This window comes from Rana temporaria, assembly GCF_905171775.1.
Source record: "Rana temporaria chromosome 1 unlocalized genomic scaffold, aRanTem1.1 chr1b, whole genome shotgun sequence".
NCBI classification, from domain to species: domain Eukaryota; kingdom Metazoa; phylum Chordata; class Amphibia; order Anura; family Ranidae; genus Rana; species Rana temporaria.
Window position 1 is genome coordinate 125,561 of NW_024404400.1, and position 18,829 is coordinate 144,389.

Consider the following 18,829-nt stretch of genomic DNA (forward strand, 5'->3'; position numbering starts at 1 on the left):
GGGGGTGAGTGGGGCTCCCTCTTGTGGAGTGGATGGGGGATGGGGGTGAGTGGGGCTCCCTCTTGTGGAGTAGATGGGGGTGAGTGGGGCTCCCTCTTGTGGAGTAGATGGGGGATGGGGGTGAGTGGGGCTCCCTCTTGTGGAGTGGATGGGGATGGGGGTGAGTGGGGCTCCCTCTTGTGGAGTGGATGGGGGATGGGGGTGAGTGGGGCTCCCTCTTGTGGAGTAGATGGGGGTGAGTGGGGCTCCCTCTTGTGGAGTAGATGGGGGATGGGGGTGAGTGGGGCTCCCTCTTGTGGAGTAGATGGGGGTGAGTGGGGCTCCCTCTTGTGGAGTAGATGGGGGATGGGGGTGAGTGGGGCTCCCTCTTGTGGTGTGGATGGGGGTGAGTGGGGCTCCCTCTTGTGGAGTGGATGGGGGATGGGGGTGAGTGGGGCTCCCTCTTGTGGAGTAGATGGGGGATGGGGGTGAGTGGGGCTCCCTCTTGTGGAGGGGATGGGGGTGAGTGGGGCTCCCTCTTGTGGAGGGGATGGGGGTGAGTGGGGCTCCCTCTTGTGGAGTGGATGGGGGTGAGTGGGGCTCCCTCTTGTGGAGTAGATGGGGGATGGGGGTGAGTGGGGCTCCCTCTTGTGGAGGGGATGGGGGTGAGTGGTGCTCCCTCTAGTGGAGTGGATGGGGGTGAGTGGGGCCCCCTCTTGTGGAGGGGATGGGGGTGAGTGGGGCTCCCTCTTGTGGAGGGGATGGGGGTGAGTGGGGCTCCCTCTTGTGGAGGGGATGGGGGTGAGTGGGGCTCCCTCTTGTGGAGTGGATGGGGGATGGGGGTGAGTGGGGCTCCCTCTTGTGGAGTGGATGGGGGAGGGGGGTGAGTGGGGCTCCCTCTTGTGGAGGGGATGGGGGTGAGTGGGGCTCCCTCTTGTGGAGGGGATGGGGGTGAGTGGGGCTCCCTCTTGTGGTGTGGATGGGGGTGAGTGGGGCTCCCTCTTGTGGAGTAGATGGGGGATGGGGGTGAGTGGGGCTCCCTCTTGTGGAGTGGATGGGGGTGAGTGGGGTTCCCTCTTGTGGAGTAGATGGGGGATGGGGGTGAGTGGGGCTCCCTCTTGTGGAGTAGATGGGGGATGGGGGTGAGTGGGGCTCCCTCTTGTGGAGGGGATGGGGGTGAGTGGGGCTCCCTCTTGTGGTGTGGATGGGGGTGAGTGGGACTCCTTCTTGTGGAGTGGATGGGGGTGAGTGGGACTCCCTCTTGTGGAGGGGATGGGGGTGAGTGGGACTCCTTCTTGTGGAGTGGATGGGGGTGAGTGGGGCTCCCTCTTGTGGTGTGGATGGGGGTGAGTGGGGCTCCCTCTTGTGGAGTAGATGGGGGATGGGGGTGAGTGGGGCTCCCTCTTGTGGAGTGGATGGGGGTGAGTGGGGCTCCCTCTTGTGGAGTAGATGGGGGATGGGGGTGAGTGGGGCTCCCTCTTGTGGAGGGGATGGGGGTGAGTGGTGCTCCCTCTAGTGGAGTGGATGGGGGTGAGTGGGGCCCCCTCTTGTGGAGGGGATGGGGGTGAGTGGGGCTCCCTCTTGTGGTGTGGATGGGGGTGAGTGGGGCTCCCTCTTGTGGAGTAGATGGGGGATGGGGGTGAGTGGGGCTCCCTCTTGTGGAGTGGATGGGGGTGAGTGGGGCTCCCTCTTGTGGAGTAGATGGGGGATGGGGGGGAGTGGGGCTCCCTCTTGTGGAGTAGATGGGGGATGGGGGTGAGTGGGGCTCCCTCTTGTGGTGTGGATGGGGGTGAGTGGGGCTCCCTCTTGTGGTGTGGATGGGGGTGAGTGGGACTCCTTCTTGTGGAGTGGATGGGGGTGAGTGGGACTCCCTCTTGTGGAGGGGATGGGGGATGGGGGTGAGTGGGGCTCCCTGTTGTGGAGTGGATGGGGGATGGGGGTGAGTGGGGCTCCCTCTTGTGGAGGGGATGGGGGATGGGGGTGAGTGGGGCTCCCTCTTGTGGAGTGGATGGGGGATGGGGGTGAGTGGGGCTCCCTCTTGTGGAGGTGATGGGGGATGGGGGTGAGTGGGGCTTCCTCTTGTGGAGGGGATGGGGGTGAGTGGGGCTCCCTCTTGTGGAGTAGATGGGGGATGGGGGTGAGTGGGGCTCCCTCTTGTGGAGTAGATGGGGGATGGGGGTGAGTGGAGCTCCCTCTTGTGGAGTGGATGGGGGATGGGGGTGAGTGGGGCTCCCTCTTGTGGAGTGGATGGGGATGGGGGTGAGTGGGGCTCCCTCTTGTGGAGGGGATGGGGGTGAGTGGGGCTCCCTCTTGTGGAGTGGATGGGGGATGGGGGTGAGTGGGGCTCCCTCTTGTGGAGTGGATGGGGGTGAGTGGGGCTCCCTCTTGTGGAGTAGATGGGGGATGGGGGTGAGTGGGGCTCCCTCTTGTGGAGGGGATGGGGGTGAGTGGGGCTCCCTCTTGTGGAGTGGATGGGGGATGGGGGTGAGTGGGGCTCCCTCTTGTGGAGTAGATGGGGGTGAGTGGGGCTCCCTCTTGTGGAGTAGATGGGGGATGGGGGTGAGTGGGGCTCCCTCTTGTGGAGTGGATGGGGGATGGGGGTGAGTGGGGCTCCCTCTTGTGGAGTGGATGGGGGATGGGGGTCCCTCTTGTGGAGTAGATGGGGGATGGGGGTGAGTGGGGCTCCCTCTTGTGGAGTAGATGGGGGTGAGTGGGGCTCCCTCTTGTGGAGTAGATGGGGGATGGGGGTGAGTGGGGCTCCCTCTTGTGGTGTGGATGGGGGTGAGTGGGGCTCCCTCTTGTGGAGTGGATGGGGGATGGGGGTGAGTGGGGCTCCCTCTTGTGGAGGAGATGGGGGATGGGGGTGAGTGGGGCTCCCTCTTGTGGAGGGGATGGGGGTGAGTGGGGCTCCCTCTTGTGGAGGGGATGGGGGTGAGTGGGGCTCCCTCTTGTGGAGTGGATGGGGGTGAGTGGGGCTCCCTCTTGTGGAGTAGATGGGGGATGGGGGTGAGTGGGGCTCCCTCTTGTGGAGGGGATGGGGGTGAGTGGTGCTCCCTCTAGTGGAGTGGATGGGGGTGAGTGGGGCCCCCTCTTGTGGAGGGGATGGGGGTGAGTGGGGCTCCCTCTTGTGGAGGGGATGGGGGTGAGTGGGGCTCCCTCTTGTGGAGGGGATGGGGGTGAGTGGGGCTCCCTCTTGTGGAGTGGATGGGGGATGGGGGTGAGTGGGGCTCCCTCTTGTGGAGTAGATGGGGGATGGGGGTGAGTGGGGCTCCCTCTTGTGGAGGGGATGGGGGTGAGTGGGGCTCCCTCTTGTGGAGGGGATGGGGGTGAGTGGGGCTCCCTCTTGTGGTGTGGATGGGGGTGAGTGGGGCTCCCTCTTGTGGAGTAGATGGGGGATGGGGGTGAGTGGGGCTCCCTCTTGTGGAGTAGATGGGGATGGGGGTGAGTGGGGCTCCCTCTTGTGGAGGGGATGGGGGTGAGTGGGGCTCCCTCTTGTGGTGTGGATGGGGGTGAGTGGGACTCCTTCTTGTGGAGTGGATGGGGGTGAGTGGGACTCCCTCTTGTGGAGGGGATGGGGGTGAGTGGGACTCCTTCTTGTGGAGTGGATGGGGGTGAGTGGGGCTCCCTCTTGTGGTGTGGATGGGGGTGAGTGGGGCTCCCTCTTGTGGAGTAGATGGGGGATGGGGGTGAGTGGGGCTCCCTCTTGTGGAGGGGATGGGGGTGAGTGGGGCTCCCTCTTGTGGAGTAGATGGGGGATGGGGGTGAGTGGGGCTCCCTCTTGTGGAGGGGATGGGGGTGAGTGGTGCTCCCTCTAGTGGAGTGGATGGGGGTGAGTGGGGCCCCCTCTTGTGGAGGGGATGGGGGTGAGTGGGGCTCCCTCTTGTGGTGTGGATGGGGGTGAGTGGGGCTCCCTCTTGTGGAGTAGATGGGGGATGGGGGTGAGTGGGGCTCCCTCTTGTGGAGTGGATGGGGGTGAGTGGGGTTCCCTCTTGTGGAGTAGATGGGGGATGGGGGTGAGTGGGGCTCCCTCTTGTGGAGTAGATGGGGGATGGGGGTGAGTGGGGCTCCCTCTTGTGGTGTGGATGGGGGTGAGTGGGGCTCCCTCTTGTGGTGTGGATGGGGGTGAGTGGGACTCCTTCTTGTGGAGTGGATGGGGGTGAGTGGGACTCCCTCTTGTGGAGGGGATGGGGGATGGGGGTGAGTGGGGCTCCCTGTTGTGGAGTGGATGGGGGATGGGGGTGAGTGGGGCTCCCTCTTGTGGAGGGGATGGGGGATGGGGGTGAGTGGGGCTCCCTCTTGTGGAGTGGATGGGGGATGGGGGTGAGTGGGGCTCCCTCTTGTGGAGGGGATGGGGGATGGGGGTGAGTGGGGCTCCCTCTTGTGGAGGGGATGGGGGTGAGTGGGGCTCCCTCTTGTGGAGTAGATGGGGGATGGGGGTGAGTGGGGCTCCCTCTTGTGGAGTAGATGGGGGATGGGGGTGAGTGGAGCTCCCTCTTGTGGAATGGATGGGGGATGGGGGTGAGTGGGGCTCCCTCTTGTGGAGTGGATGGGGATGGGGGTGAGTGGGGCTCCCTCTTGTGGAGGGGATGGGGGTGAGTGGGGCTCCCTCTTGTGGAGTGGATGGGGGATGGGGGTGAGTGGGGCTCCCTCTTGTGGAGTGGATGGGGGTGAGTGGGGCTCCCTCTTGTGGAGTGGATGGGGGATGGGGGTGAGTGGGGCTCCCTCTTGTGGAGTAGATGGGGGTGAGTGGGGCTCCCTCTTGTGGAGTAGATGGGGGATGGGGGTGAGTGGGGCTCCCTCTTGTGGAGTGGATGGGGGATGGGGGTGAGTGGGGCTCCCTCTTGTGGAGGGGATGGGGGATGGGGGTGAGTGGGGCTCCCTCTTGTGGAGTAGATGGGGGTGAGTGGGGCTCCCTCTTGTGGAGTAGATGGGGGATGGGGGTGAGTGGGGCTCCCTCTTGTGGAGTAGATGGGGGTGAGTGGGGCTCCCTCTTGTGGAGTAGATGGGGGATGGGGGTGAGTGGGGCTCCCTCTTGTGGTGTGGATGGGGGTGAGTGGGGCTCCCTCTTGTGGAGTGGATGGGGGATGGGGGTGAGTGGGGCTCCCTCTTGTGGAGTGGATGGGGGATGGGGGTGAGTGGGGCTCCCTCTTGTGGAGGGGATGGGGGTGAGTGGGGCTCCCTCTTGTGGAGGGGATGGGGGTGAGTGGGGCTCCCTCTTGTGGAGTGGATGGGGGTGAGTGGGGCTCCCTCTTGTGGAGTAGATGGGGGATGGGGGTGAGTGGGGCTCCCTCTTGTGGAGGGGATGGGGGTGAGTGGTGCTCCCTCTAGTGGAGTGGATGGGGGTGAGTGGGGCCCCCTCTTGTGGAGGGGATGGGGGTGAGTGGGGCTCCCTCTTGTGGAGGGGATGGGGGTGAGTGGGGCTCCCTCTTGTGGAGGGGATGGGGGTGAGTGGGGCTCCCTCTTGTGGAGTGGATGGGGGATGGGGGTGAGTGGGGCTCCCTCTTGTGGAGTAGATGGGGGATGGGGGTGAGTGGGGCTCCCTCTTGTGGAGGGGATGGGGGTGAGTGGGGCTCCCTCTTGTGGAGGGGATGGGGGTGAGTGGGGCTCCCTCTTGTGGTGTGGATGGGGGTGAGTGGGGCTCCCTCTTGTGGAGTAGATGGGGGATGGGGGTGAGTGGGGCTCCCTCTTGTGGAGTGGATGGGGGTGAGTGGGGTTCCCTCTTGTGGAGTAGATGGGGGATGGGGGTGAGTGGGGCTCCCTCTTGTGGAGTAGATGGGGGATGGGGGTGAGTGGGGCTCCCTCTTGTGGAGGGGATGGGGGTGAGTGGGGCTCCCTCTTGTGGTGTGGATGGGGGTGAGTGGGACTCCTTCTTGTGGAGTGGATGGGGGTGAGTGGGGCTCCCTCTTGTGGTGTGGATGGGGGTGAGTGGGGCTCCCTCTTGTGGAGTAGATGGGGGATGGGGGTGAGTGGAGCTCCCTCTTGTGGAATGGATGGGGGATGGGGGTGAGTGGGGCTCCCTCTTGTGGAGTGGATGGGGATGGGGGTGAGTGGGGCTCCCTCTTGTGGAGGGGATGGGGGTGAGTGGGGCTCCCTCTTGTGGAGTGGATGGGGGATGGGGGTGAGTGGGGCTCCCTCTTGTGGAGTGGATGGGGGTGAGTGGGGCTCCCTCTTGTGGAGTGGATGGGGGATGGGGGTGAGTGGGGCTCCCTCTTGTGGAGTAGATGGGGGTGAGTGGGGCTCCCTCTTGTGGAGTAGATGGGGGATGGGGGTGAGTGGGGCTCCCTCTTGTGGAGTGGATGGGGGATGGGGGTGAGTGGGGCTCCCTCTTGTGGAGTGGATGGGGGATGGGGGTGAGTGGGGCTCCCTCTTGTGGAGTAGATGGGGGTGAGTGGGGCTCCCTCTTGTGGAGTAGATGGGGGATGGGGGTGAGTGGGGCTCCCTCTTGTGGTGTGGATGGGGGTGAGTGGGGCTCCCTCTTGTGGAGTGGATGGGGGATGGGGGTGAGTGGGGCTCCCTCTTGTGGAGTAGATGGGGGATGGGGGTGAGTGGGGCTCCCTCTTGTGGAGGGGATGGGGGTGAGTGGGGCTCCCTCTTGTGGAGGGGATGGGGGTGAGTGGGGCTCCCTCTTGTGGAGTGGATGGGGGTGAGTGGGGCTCCCTCTTGTGGAGTGGATGGGGGATGGGGGTGAGTGGGGCTCCCTCTTGTGGAGGGGATGGGGGTGAGTGGTGCTCCCTCTAGTGGAGTGGATGGGGGTGAGTGGGGCCCCCTCTTGTGGAGGGGATGGGGGTGAGTGGGGCTCCCTCTTGTGGAGGGGATGGGGGTGAGTGGGGCTCCCTCTTGTGGAGTGGATGGGGGATGGGGGTGAGTGGGGCTCCCTCTTGTGGAGTAGATGGGGGATGGGGGTGAGTGGGGCTCCCTCTTGTGGAGGGGATGGGGGTGAGTGGGGCTCCCTCTTGTGGAGGGGATGGGGGTGAGTGGGGCTCCCTCTTGTGGTGTGGATGGGGGTGAGTGGGGCTCCCTCTTGTGGAGTAGATGGGGGATGGGGGTGAGTGGGGCTCCCTCTTGTGGAGTGGATGGGGGTGAGTGGGGTTCCCTCTTGTGGAGTAGATGGGGGATGGGGGTGAGTGGGGCTCCCTCTTGTGGAGTAGATGGGGGATGGGGGTGAGTGGGGCTCCCTCTTGTGGAGGGGATGGGGGTGAGTGGGGCTCCCTCTTGTGGTGTGGATGGGGGTGAGTGGGACTCCCTCTTGTGGAGTAGATGGGGGATGGGGGTGAGTGGGGCTCCCTCTTGTGGTGTGGATGGGGGTGAGTGGGGCTCCCTCTTGTGGAGTAGATGGGGGATGGGGGTGAGTGGGGCTCCCTCTTGTGGAGTGGATGGGGGTGAGTGGGGCTCCCTCTTGTGGAGGGGATGGGGGTGAGTGGGGCTCCCTCTTGTGGAGGGGATGGGGGTGAGTGGGGCTCCCTCTTGTGGAGGGGATGGGGGTGAGTGGGGCTCCCTCTTGTGGAGTGGATGGGGGTGAGTGGGGCTCCCTGTTGTGGATCAGATGGGGGATGGGGGGAATTGCTATCATTCGGGATGGATGAGAATAGAAGATGTGATTTCCATATTGGGAGATGTGGAATATTTCCCCGGGTGGGGAGGGGGAGGGGTTGGGGGGAGGCGGTCGGGGAGGGGGAGGGGTTGGGGGAGAGGGGAGGCGGTCGGGGAGGGGGAGGGGTTGGGGGAGAGGGGAGGCGGTCGGGGAGGGGGAGGGGAAGGACGGAGAGGATTTGGGATTTGGTCCCATAAATGGAGATGAGAGGTCTGAGGAATCCGGGAAGATGAGATCACAGTCTGGGGGGGGGGGGGGAGGGGTTTGGGGAGGGGGAGGGGTTTGGGGGAAGATGAGATCATAGTCCGGGGGGGGGGGAGGGGAATACGGAGAAATCCTTCCATGGGATCTCTTGGCTGCTTCTCTGATGAATGCTCTCCTTGCCCGGCCCGGTCAGTTTAGGTGGACGGTCATGTCTTAGTAGGGTAGGGTGACCAGACATCCCCGGATTGAGGGCACTGTCCCCGGACCAAGTCTGTCCCCGGTTTTGTCCCCGGATTGGATTTGGGAGGCGGGGCAATTTCAAAGACTTGGGGTAGATTCAGAAAGAATTTACACCGTCGTATCTTAGTTGCATATTTACGCTGGCCGCTAGGTGGCGCTTCCTTCGATTGACGCATAGAATATGCTAATTAGGTATTTACGCCGATTCAGAAACGTACGTCCACCCGGCGCATTTTTTACGTCGTTTGCGTTCGGCTTTTTCCGGTGTAAAGTTACCCCTGCTATATGAGGCGTATCCTATGTTAAGTATGGCCGTTGGGCCTGCGTCGAATTTTTCGTCGATTACGTCGTTTGCATAAATTGTTCGCGAATAGGGCTGTACGTAAGTTACATTCACGTCTAAAGCATTGACGATTTGCGGCATAATTTCGAGCATGCGCACTGGGATTCTTTCACGGACGGCGCATGCGTGGGGTCATAAGTTATTTAAGTAAAACACGCCCACATCATCCACATTTTAAAAAGGCGGGCTTACGCCGGACCACCTACGCTGCGCCGCCGTAACTTAGTGTGCAAGTTCTTTATGAATACGGAACTTGTGCCCTAAGTTACGGCGGCGTAACGTATCTGAATCCGGCCCAGTCAGTGCAGAATTAAAAACAATGACCCCCCCGCTCCTACTACCATAGGGGGGGGTATGTTCCCATTATCTGTGCCCCCTTCTGATGATCATGTGCGGGTCGGAGGGGGGAGGGAATATTTCTTCAGCTCCGCCCCCATGTTCTTCTGTCTTGGCTCACGTCTCGGCCGCCTGCCTGCTTATCTCCTTGCCTTCCCTGGCGGAGTGATCTTCCTCCGCTCCCCGCCCAGTGGTAATGCCGCGTACACACCATCATTTTTCGGCATGAAAAAAACGTCATATAAAACGATGGTGTGTGGGCTGCACGTCATTTTTCGATCATGCTGCATTTTTTAATGTCGTCTTCCGGGTTGTAAAAAATGATGGTGTGTGGGCTAACACAACGTAAAATACCCGCGCATGCTCAGAAGCAAGTTATGAGACGGGAGCGCTCGTTCTGGTAAAACTACTATTCATAATGGAGTATAGAGACGAGCTTCGAGTTCGGCTCTAACATTGCCTGTTCTCCTCTTCAGTGAACAACGAACAATTTGGGGTGTTCGCGGCAAATTCAAAAAGCTGCGGAACACCCTGTTAAAGTCTATGGGAGAAATCTAAAGTGTTAATTTTAAAGGCTAATATGCAAGTTATTGTCCTAAAAAGTGTTTGGGGACCCGGGTCCTGCCCCAGGGGGGTGTTTGGGGACCCGGGTCCTGTCCCAGGGGAGTGTTTGGGGACCCGGGTCCTGTCCCAGGGGAGTGTTTGGGGACCCGGTCCTGTCCCAGGGGAGTGTTTGGGGACCCGGGTCCTGCCCCAGGGGAGTGTTTGGGGACCCGGGTCCTGTCCCAGGGGAGTGTTTGGGGACCCGTGTCCTGCCCCAGGGGAGTGTTTGGGGACCCGGGTCCTGCCCCAGGGGAGTGTTTGGGGACCCGGGTCCTGTCCCAGGGGAGTGTTTGGGGACCCGTGTCCTGCCCCAGGGGAGTGTTTGGGGACCCGGGTCCTGCCCAGGGGTGTGTTTGGGGACCCGGTCCTGTCCCAGGGGAGTGTTTGGGGACCCGGGTCCTGCCCCAGGGGAGTGTTTGGGGACCCGGCTCCTGCCCCAGGGGAGTGTTTGGGGACCCGGGTCCTGCCCCAGGGAACATGTATCAATGCAAAAAAAGTTTTAAAAACTAACATTTTTTCGGGAGCAGTGATATTAATAATGCTAAAAGTGAAATATTCCTTTAAATTTCGTACCTAGGGGGGGGGGTGTCTATAGTATGTCTGTGAAAAAGCGCATGTTTCCCGTACATAGAACTGTCCCTGCACAAAGTGTAATTTCTGAAAGAAAAAAAGTAATTTAAACCGGACTTGCGGCTCTAATGAATTGTCGGCTCTGGCAATTCAGAGATGATTCATTCATACAAAAAAAAAAAATAGACGTGGGGTTCCCCCCAAATTCCATTACCAGGCCCTTGAGGTCTGGTGTGGATTTTAAGGGGAACTCCACCACAATTTTTTTTTAAATGGCTTGGAGTTCCCCATAAAATCCACACCAGACCCCTTATCCGAGCACGCAACCTGGCCGGCCGCAGAAAAGAAGGGGGGACAGAGTGCGGCCCCCCTCTCCTGAACCGTACCAGGCCAAATGCCCTCAACATGGGGAGGATGTCCCCATGTTGATGGGGACAAGGGCCTCATCCCCACAACCCTTGCCCGGTGGTTGTGGGGGTCTGCGGGCGGGGGCCTTATCGAAATCTGGAAGACCCCTTTAACAAAGGGGACCCCCAGATCCTGGCCCCCCCTGTGTGAATTGGAAATGGGGTACATTGTACCCCTACCATTTCACGAAGGAAGTGTAAATAGTGGTAAAAGTCCTTTATTAATAAAAAAAAAATCCAGCGATGAGAAGATCATCCGGGATCACACAGCATCGCCGGTCGCCTCCCTCCACCGGAGACAGCCTGGCGAATGACGCGGCTGAAGCTGTGACATTTCTTTTATTGGTGAGGCGGGGCCACCCGTCACCTGACCCCGCCCCCTCTGATGCACCCTCTTCTACGTTACTGGGGAAGCCTGGCTTCCCCCTTGCGTCAGAGGGGGCGGGGTCACGTGATGGGTGGCCCCGCCTCACCAATAAAAGAAATGTCACAGCTTCAGCCGCGTCATTCGCCGGGCTGTGTCCGGTGGAGGGAGACAGCCGGCAATGCTGCGCTTTGAAGATCCCTTACCTGGATGGATCTTCTAATCGCTGGACAGAAGAGGAGATCACCCGTCGCTGGATACAGACAACGTTGGAGCGGGGAGCCGGGATCAAGTGGATTACCACCGCTGGATTTGTTTTTATTAATAAAGGACTTTTTTCCACGGTGTCTGTGTTTTTTACAACTATTTACACTTCCTTCGTGAAATTGTAGGGGTAATGGGGTACATTGTACCCCATTACCAATTCACATGGGGGGGGGCAGGATCTGGGGATCCCCTTTGTTAAAGGGGTCTTCCAGATTCTGATTCTTTATTTTATTTGACGGCGGGTTTCCCCTTAAAATCCGCACCAGACCTGAAGGGCCTGGTAATTGAATTTGGGGGGACCCCCACGCTTTTTTTTTTTTTTTTATGAATGAATTCTCTCTGAATTGCCAGAGCCGACAATTCATTAGAGCCGCAAAGCCGGACGTTTTTTCAGTGAATTTAATAATGCTAAAAGTGAAACAATAAAAGTGAAATATTCCTTTAAAATTCTGGTTTCTGGTTTAAAGAATAAGCTTAAATTTAGGACGCCGTAGATTCAGAGTTATGACGGCGTAACGGTCTCTGAATCTAGCCCTTTGTGTTGATCTCTCACATAAAATCCCAATAAAATATAATAAGTAAATGACCAATGGAGGAGTCAGATTTGGATTTTTATCGAACACCCCTGAACCCCCCTCTCATTGTGTCCCGGACCCTCCCCCTTATCTACGCCCCCTCTCATTGTGTCCCGGACCCTCCCCCTTATCTACGCCCCCTCTCATTGTGTCCGGACCCTCCTCCTTATCTACGCCCCCTCTCATTGTGTCCCAGACGCTCCCCCTTGTCTACACCCCTGTCATTGTGTCCCGGACCCTCCCCCTTATCTACGCCCCTCTCATTGTGTCCCAGACCCTCCCCCTTATCTACACCCCCTCTCATTGTGTCCCAGACCCTCCCCCTTATCTACACCCCTCTCATTGTGTCCCGGACCCTCCTCCTTATCTACGCCGCTCTCATTGTGTCCCGGACCCTCCCCCTTATCTACGCCCCCTCTCATTGTGTCCGGGACCCTCCTCCTTATCTACACCCCTATCATTGTGTCCCGGACCCTCCCCCTTATCTACGCCGCTCTCATTGTGTCCCGGACCCTCCCCCTTATCTACGCCCCCTCTCATTGTGTCCCGGACCCTCCTCCTTATCTACGCCGCTCTCATTGTGTCCCAGACGCTCCCCCTTGTCTACACCCCTGTCATTGTGTCCCGGACCCTCCCCCTTATCTACGCCCCTCTCATTGTGTCCCAGACCCTCCTCCTTATCTACACCCCCTCTCATTGTGTCCCGGACCCTCCTCCTTATCTACGCCGCTCTCATTGTGTCCCGGACCCTCCCCCTTATCTACGCCCCCTCTCATTGTGTCCCGAACCCGCCCCCTTATCTACGCCCCCTCTCATTGTGTCCCGGACCCTCCCCCTTATCTATGCCCCCTCTCATTGTGTCCCGGACCCTCCTCCTTATCTACGCCCCCTCTCATTGTGTCCCGGACCCTCCCCCTTATCTATGCCCCCTCTCATTGTGTCCCGGACCCTCCTCCTTATCTACGCCGCTCTCATTGTGTCCCGGACCCTCCTCCTTATCTACGCCGCTCTCATTGTGTCCCGGACCCTCCTCCACTGATAACTTCTCTGCATCTTCTACAATTTATACTTCTGAGACCTCGAAAATCCGAACTCCAAGTCCCTCTCCCACCTTCCCGTGTGATCCGGAGATCTCCACCATTCTCTCTGTATGGTCACCACATGCTGACAAAACCATCTCACCATGTACTAAGATGTCATGATGGTGGATTGGAGAGAACAAAGACTCTCTGAAGATTTTCATTGGGAATGTGCTAAATAATGACCATTCTTGTCCCTAGAGGTGACCCCTTGGCTGTCATACTTGTCCCTAGAGGTGACCCCTTGGCTGTCATACTTGTCCCTAGAGGTGACCCCTTGGCTGTCATACTTGTCCCTAGAGGTGACCCCTTGGCTGTCATACTTGTCCCTAGAGGTGACCCCCTTGGCTGCCATACTTGTCCCTAGAGGTGACCCCTTGTAAATAACCAATGGAGTCAGAGTCAGATTTGGATTTTTATTGCACATCACCCATATTACAATACGTTTCTTGGTGAGACACTAACCATGGGGTAGATAACCAGCATCATCAACCAATGGGGTAGATGACTAGTTCCATCAACCAATGGGGTAGATAACTAGTTCCATCAACCAATGGGGTAGATAACTAGTTCCATCAACCAATGGGGTAGATAACTAGTTCCATCAACCAATGGGGTAGATAACTAGTTCCATCAACCAATGGGGTAGATAACTAGTTCCATCAACCGATGGGGTAGATAACTAGTTCCATTCACTGACACCGCAGGATGGTTTTGAATGTAGAAGTGGAATGGTGAGACTCTATGGAACGTACATTCAGCACACAGTAGATATCAGTTCTTGGGTCCCGGGTCAGTGCTTTGGCCATATCAGTGTTGAGCCACCTTTGCTGCAATGGCAGGAGGCTGAATGGAGAGGCCTGGAGGTCCTGGGGCATTGGCAGCGAGGCCTACACCTGATGCCCCCCCCCCCCCCCCTGGGAAGTAGCTGGCACATTATTGAATGCTGGGAATGTCAATGTGATATAGAAGAACCTCGACATCATGAAAACAAAGGAAAGATTGGGGTGGAATGTTCTGGATAGGAGGAAAGAGAATATTTCTCAAATATCTGGTCACGTGATTGGGCGCAGATTGGAGAGGTTTTATCCAGATAAGATTGGGCCGGGTCACACATTTTGGGTGGGATTTTGTACGCATTCCCATGGAACTTTGTGTGACCTGGATCCTGATGAAAGCTCCTCAGATTTGTTTCCACCTAAAATGGGCCGGTGTGAATGGAACCTCGAGTGATTGCTCCGTTCTCATGAAAACAACTCTATCCACACGGAGGACGTCATTTACTAAGATTAGACCTACAATGACTTATCTTCTTCCCCAATCCAACTCCCCCGAAACATTGGATCTCTTCACCAGTACGTTCCGCACCTTTAGGGCAGCGGGAGGAATGAAAGGCAATGGAAAGTGATTGTGAAGATCCAGAAGTGTACAGACTGAAGAAGACGCCAAGGTGGAGAGTCATTGGATCTTTTTCTGGTCTCTCAGTTCATTCTTGGGGTACATGAAGCGGGGCGGGGTGATGGCGTGAGTCGAGATGGGCAAAGCAGAGCAGTGGATACTAAGTGACCTTCAAAACACGAAGGATCTGTGCCGAGGCTTCACCATTACATGTTGTTCAACTCCACCAAGGTCTGGTCCAGTGTCTGCTGAATAGTGATCTGCTCCTCTTTAGCCACTGCGAGGGTCTCTGCAGACAAAAAGGGTCAGGGTCAGGACTCCACTTACGTCTACACATTACCACATAGAAAAACCTTCATCAACCTCAGTGCCATGTTATCAGGTAATCAGGTGTCCTAATATCTTCCCTCATTGGGAATTCCTTGTGGGGTTCACATTTCTGCAATGTCCCTCATTGGGCTCCATATGATTTTCCTATCTGAGATTTTCTCACTATGCAGTTAAATTCATGGGCCCTCTCTATCATTTCACCTATGAGGTTCCCTCTCTGCAATTTCTATTATGGGGCTCTTTCCTTTTGGGGGTTCTTTAAGAGGTTTCCATTCAGTGATCCCCATATTGTTCCCTCTCTGCCTTTCTCCTGTAGGGTTCCTTCTCGGGGATTTCTCCTCTATGGGGTTCCCCTTCTACCTTTCCCTTGTGGTGTTGCTTCTCTGTGACTCTCTGTAAATTCCCCTATAGGGTTCCCTCTCCAGCCTTTCTCCCATGAGATTCTTTTTCTGTGACTCAGCTATGTGGTTCCCACGCTGTGATTTTCCCAATGGGATTCCCTTTCTGCTGTGGGGTTCCTTCTCTGGGATTTCTCCTATAGGGTTTCCCCTCTGCCTTTCTTCTGTGGGGTGCCTTCTCTGGGATTTCTCCTATGGGGTTCCCTCTCTGCCTTTCTGCTGTAGGGTTCCTTCTCTGGGATTTCTCCTATGGGGTTCCCCCTCTGCCTTCCTTCTGTGGGGTTCCTTCTCTGGGATTTCTCCTATGGGGTTCCCTCTTTGCCTTTCTCCTGTGGGGTTCCCTCTCTGCCTTTCTTCTGTGGGGTTCCTTCTCTGGGATTTCTCCTATGGGGTTCCCTCTCTGCCTTTCTGCTGTGGGGTTCCTTCTCTGGGATATCTCCTATGGGGTTCCCTCTCTGCCTTTCTCCTGTGGGGTTCCTTCTCTGGGATATCTCCTATGGGGTTCCCTCTCTGCCTTTCTTCTGTGGGGTTCCTTTTCTGGGATTTCTCCTATGGGGTTCCCTTTCTGCCTTTCTTCTGTGGGGTTCCCTCTCTGGTATATCACCTATGGGGTTCCCGCCCTGCCTTTCTGCTGTGGGGTTCCTTCTCTGGGATTTCTCCTATGGGGTTTCCTCTCTGCCTTTCTTCTGTGGGGTTCCTTCTATGGGATTTCTCCTATGGGGTTTCCTCTCTGCCTTTCTTCTGTGGGGTTCCTTCTCTGGGATTTCTCCTATGGGGTTCCCTCTCTGCCTTTCTTCTGTGGGGTTCCTTCTATGGGATTTCTCCTATGGGGTTTCCTCTCTGCCTTTCTTCTGTGGGGTTCCCTCTCTGCCTTTCTCCTGTGGGGTTCCTTCTCTGGTATATCACCTATGGGGTTCCCGCCCTGCCTTTCTGCTGTGGGGTTCCTTCTCTGGGATTTCTCCTATGGGGTTTCCTCTCTGCCTTTCTTCTGTGGGGTTCCTTCTATGGGATTTCTCCTATGGGGTTTCCTCTCTGCCTTTCTTCTGTGGGGTTCCTTCTATGGGATTTCTCCTATGGGGTTCTCTCTCTGCCTTTCTTCTGTGGGGTTCCTTCTCTGAAAAATCTTCTATGGGGTTCCCTCTTTGCCTTTCTGCTGTGGGGTTCCTTCTCTGGGATTTCTCCTATGGGGTTCCCTCTCTGCCTTTCTCCTGTGGGGTTATTTCTATGTGATTTTACTCTATAGCGTTCTCCCTCTGCCTTTCTCCTGTGGGGTTCCTTCTCTGTGACTCTCTGTGATATCCCCTATAGGACTCTCTGCCTTTCTCCTGTAGGGTTCCTTCACTGTGATTTTGCCCACAGGGTTCCCTCTCTGCCTCTCTCCTGTGGGGTTCCCTCCATGTGATTTTCCCAATGGGGTTCCCTCTATGTTTTTCTCCTGCAGGTTTCCTTCTTAATGATTTTCCTCATGTGGTTCCCTTGCTGCCTTTCTCTCATGGGGTTCCTTCTCTGACTTTGGTTTCTTCCAGGAGGTTCCTAATCTGCCTTTCTCCTGCAGGGTTCCTTATCTGTGATTTTCCCCATGGGGTTCCCCCACCGCCTTTTCTCCTGTGAGGTTCCTTCTCTGTGACTCTCTGCGATTTCACCTATGTGGTTCCCTCTCTGTAATATTCCTTATGAGTTCCCTTATTGGGTTCTCGCTTGGCATTTTCTCCCAAGTGTTTCTTCTCTGTGATTTTCTCCATGGGGTTTTTCTTATTGTGATTTCCCCGCTGGGGTTCCCCACTATGGTTCCCCCTATGGAGACCTCTCACTGCAGTATCCTTCAATGGGCTCCCTTGCTTTGATTTTTCCTATGGGGTTCCCTCTCTGTGGTTTCTACTCTTGGGTTCCCTATCTGTGATTGCTTTCGGAGGGTCTTTCTTCTCTGTGGTTTCCTCTATGGGGTCCCCTCACTGTGTTTGCCTTATAAGCCCTCCTCTTTAATCACTTCCCCAATAGGTTTCTGTCTCTGCAGTTTCCCCAATGTGGTTCCCTCCATGGGGTTTCCTTGCTATAATTACCCTCTATGGGGTTTCCTCTCTGCGGTTTCCCCTACGGGATCCCTCTCTGCACAGTCTTTCATGGGGTTCTCTCACTGTGGTTTCCCCAATAGGGGTTCCTCCATTGTGATTTCATCTATAGGGTTTTCTACCAGAGATTTCTACTATGGGGTTCTCTCACTGTGCTTTCCCCCGTACCTAGGGGGGGGTGTCTATAGTATGTCTGTGAAAAAGCGCATGTTTCCCGTACATAGAACTGTCCCTGCACAAAGTGTAATTTCTGAAAGAAAAAGGTAATTTAAACCGGACTTGCGGCTATAATGAATTGTCGGCTCTGGCATTTTAGAGATGATTCATTCATAAAAAAAAAAAAAAAAAGCGTGGGGGTCCCCCCAAATTCAATTACCAGGCCCTTCAGGTCTGGTGTGGATTTTAAGGGGAACTCCACCCCAATTTTTTTTTAAATGGCGTGGAGTTCCCCATGAAATCCACACCAGACCCCTTATCCGAGCACGCAACCTGGCCGGCCGCAGAAAAGAGGGGGGGGACAAAGTGCGGCCCCCCTCTCCGTAACCGTACCAGGCCAAATGCCCTCAACATGGGGGAGGATGTCCCCATGTTGATGGGGACAAGGGCCTCATCCCCACAACCCTTGCCCGGTGGTTGTGGGGGTCTGCGGGCGGGGGCCTTATAGAAATCTGGAAGACCCCTTTAACAAAGGGGACCCCCAGATCCTGGCCCCCCGTGTGAATTGGAAATGGGGTACATTGTACCCCTACCATTTCACGAAGGAAGTGTAAATAGTGGTAAAAGTCCTTTATTAATAAAAAAAAAATCCAGCGATGAGAAGATCATCCGGGATCACACAGCATCGCCGGTCGCCTCCCTCCACCGGAGACAGCCTGGCGAATGACGCGGCTGAAGCTGTGACATTTCTTTTATTGGTGAGGCGGGGCCACCCGTCACCTGACCCCGCCCCCTCTGATGCACCCTCTTCTACGTTACTGGGGAAGCCTGGCTTCCCCCTTGCGTCAGAGGGGGCGGGGTCACGTGACGGGTGGCCCCGCCTCACGAATAAAAGAAATGTCACAGCTTCAGCCGCGTCATTCGCCGGGCTGTGTCCGGTGGAGAGAGGAGGCCGGCGATGCTGTGCTTTGAAGATCCCTTACCTGGATGGATCTTCTCATCGCTGGACAGGAGAGGAGATCACCCGTCGCTGGATACAGACAACGTTGGAGCAGGGAGCCGGGATCGAGTGGATTACCACCGCTGGATTTTTTTTTTATTAATAAAGGACTTTTTCACTTCCTTCGTGAAATTGTAGGGGTACAATGTACCAGGGGTTCCTCCATTGTGGTTTCATCTATAGGGTTTTCTACCAGAGATTTCTACTATGGGGTTCTCTCACTGTGCTTTCCCCCATAGGGGTTCCTCCATTGTGATCTCATCTATAGGGATTCCTCCTGGAGATTTCTGCTATGGGGTTCTCTCACTGTGCTTTCCCCCATAGGGGTTCCTCCATTGTGATTTCATCTATAGGGATTCCTCCTGGAGATTTCTGCTATGGGGTTCTCTCACTGTGGTTTTCCCTATGGATTCTCTTCCTTACACATTACCTTTGGGGTTCTGTGACGGGGGGGGGGGGGGGGGGGCGTGGAACCCAGAATCCCTTGGAAGGGTTGGGAAACCCTTGGTTCAGCTCCCCATGCACCTCTCATGTCCATCCTGGCACAGGGTGACTGAGAAAATACGTCTTGGATTCCTTAGAATGGGACAGTAATATTTCTCCACAATATCTCCCAGGATAGGTGTAAAGACTATTCTTGGTTTGTTTGATTCTGAACTCCACATGTTAGGTGAGAGAGCCGATCACATTGGCCTCTGTACAATGTAGGAGACGGGCCGACTCCTGCTGGAGCTCCTGCTATTGTGAGAAGGTGTCCTGTGTTTATACTTATGATAATGTATCATCTACTGTGTGACGCTCGGTGACAACAAGTCTGACCTTTAGTGACATCCTGATTTATCATAACAATGCCCAGGAGGGCACCGAGTCACATCGGCTGCTTTAAGGGATTAGTTAATTAGCTCATGTTAATTTATGTT

General features: G+C 56.6%; 1 protein-coding gene across 2 annotated transcripts in view; it reads right to left on the bottom strand.

Annotated features, from left to right (window-relative positions):
- Positions 1-13,066: 13,066 nt before the first annotated feature.
- LOC120921516 (tropomyosin beta chain-like) overlaps positions 13,067-18,829 on the bottom strand; it is a 48,141-nt gene continuing 42,378 nt past the window's right edge. For both annotated transcript variants that reach the window (XM_040334001.1, XM_040334002.1), the window contains exon 9: positions 13,067-14,245. In XM_040334001.1, the coding sequence (XP_040189935.1) occupies positions 14,163-14,245 (83 nt within the window). In that variant the 3' untranslated portion in view covers positions 13,067-14,162. The remainder of the gene's footprint in view (positions 14,246-18,829) is intronic.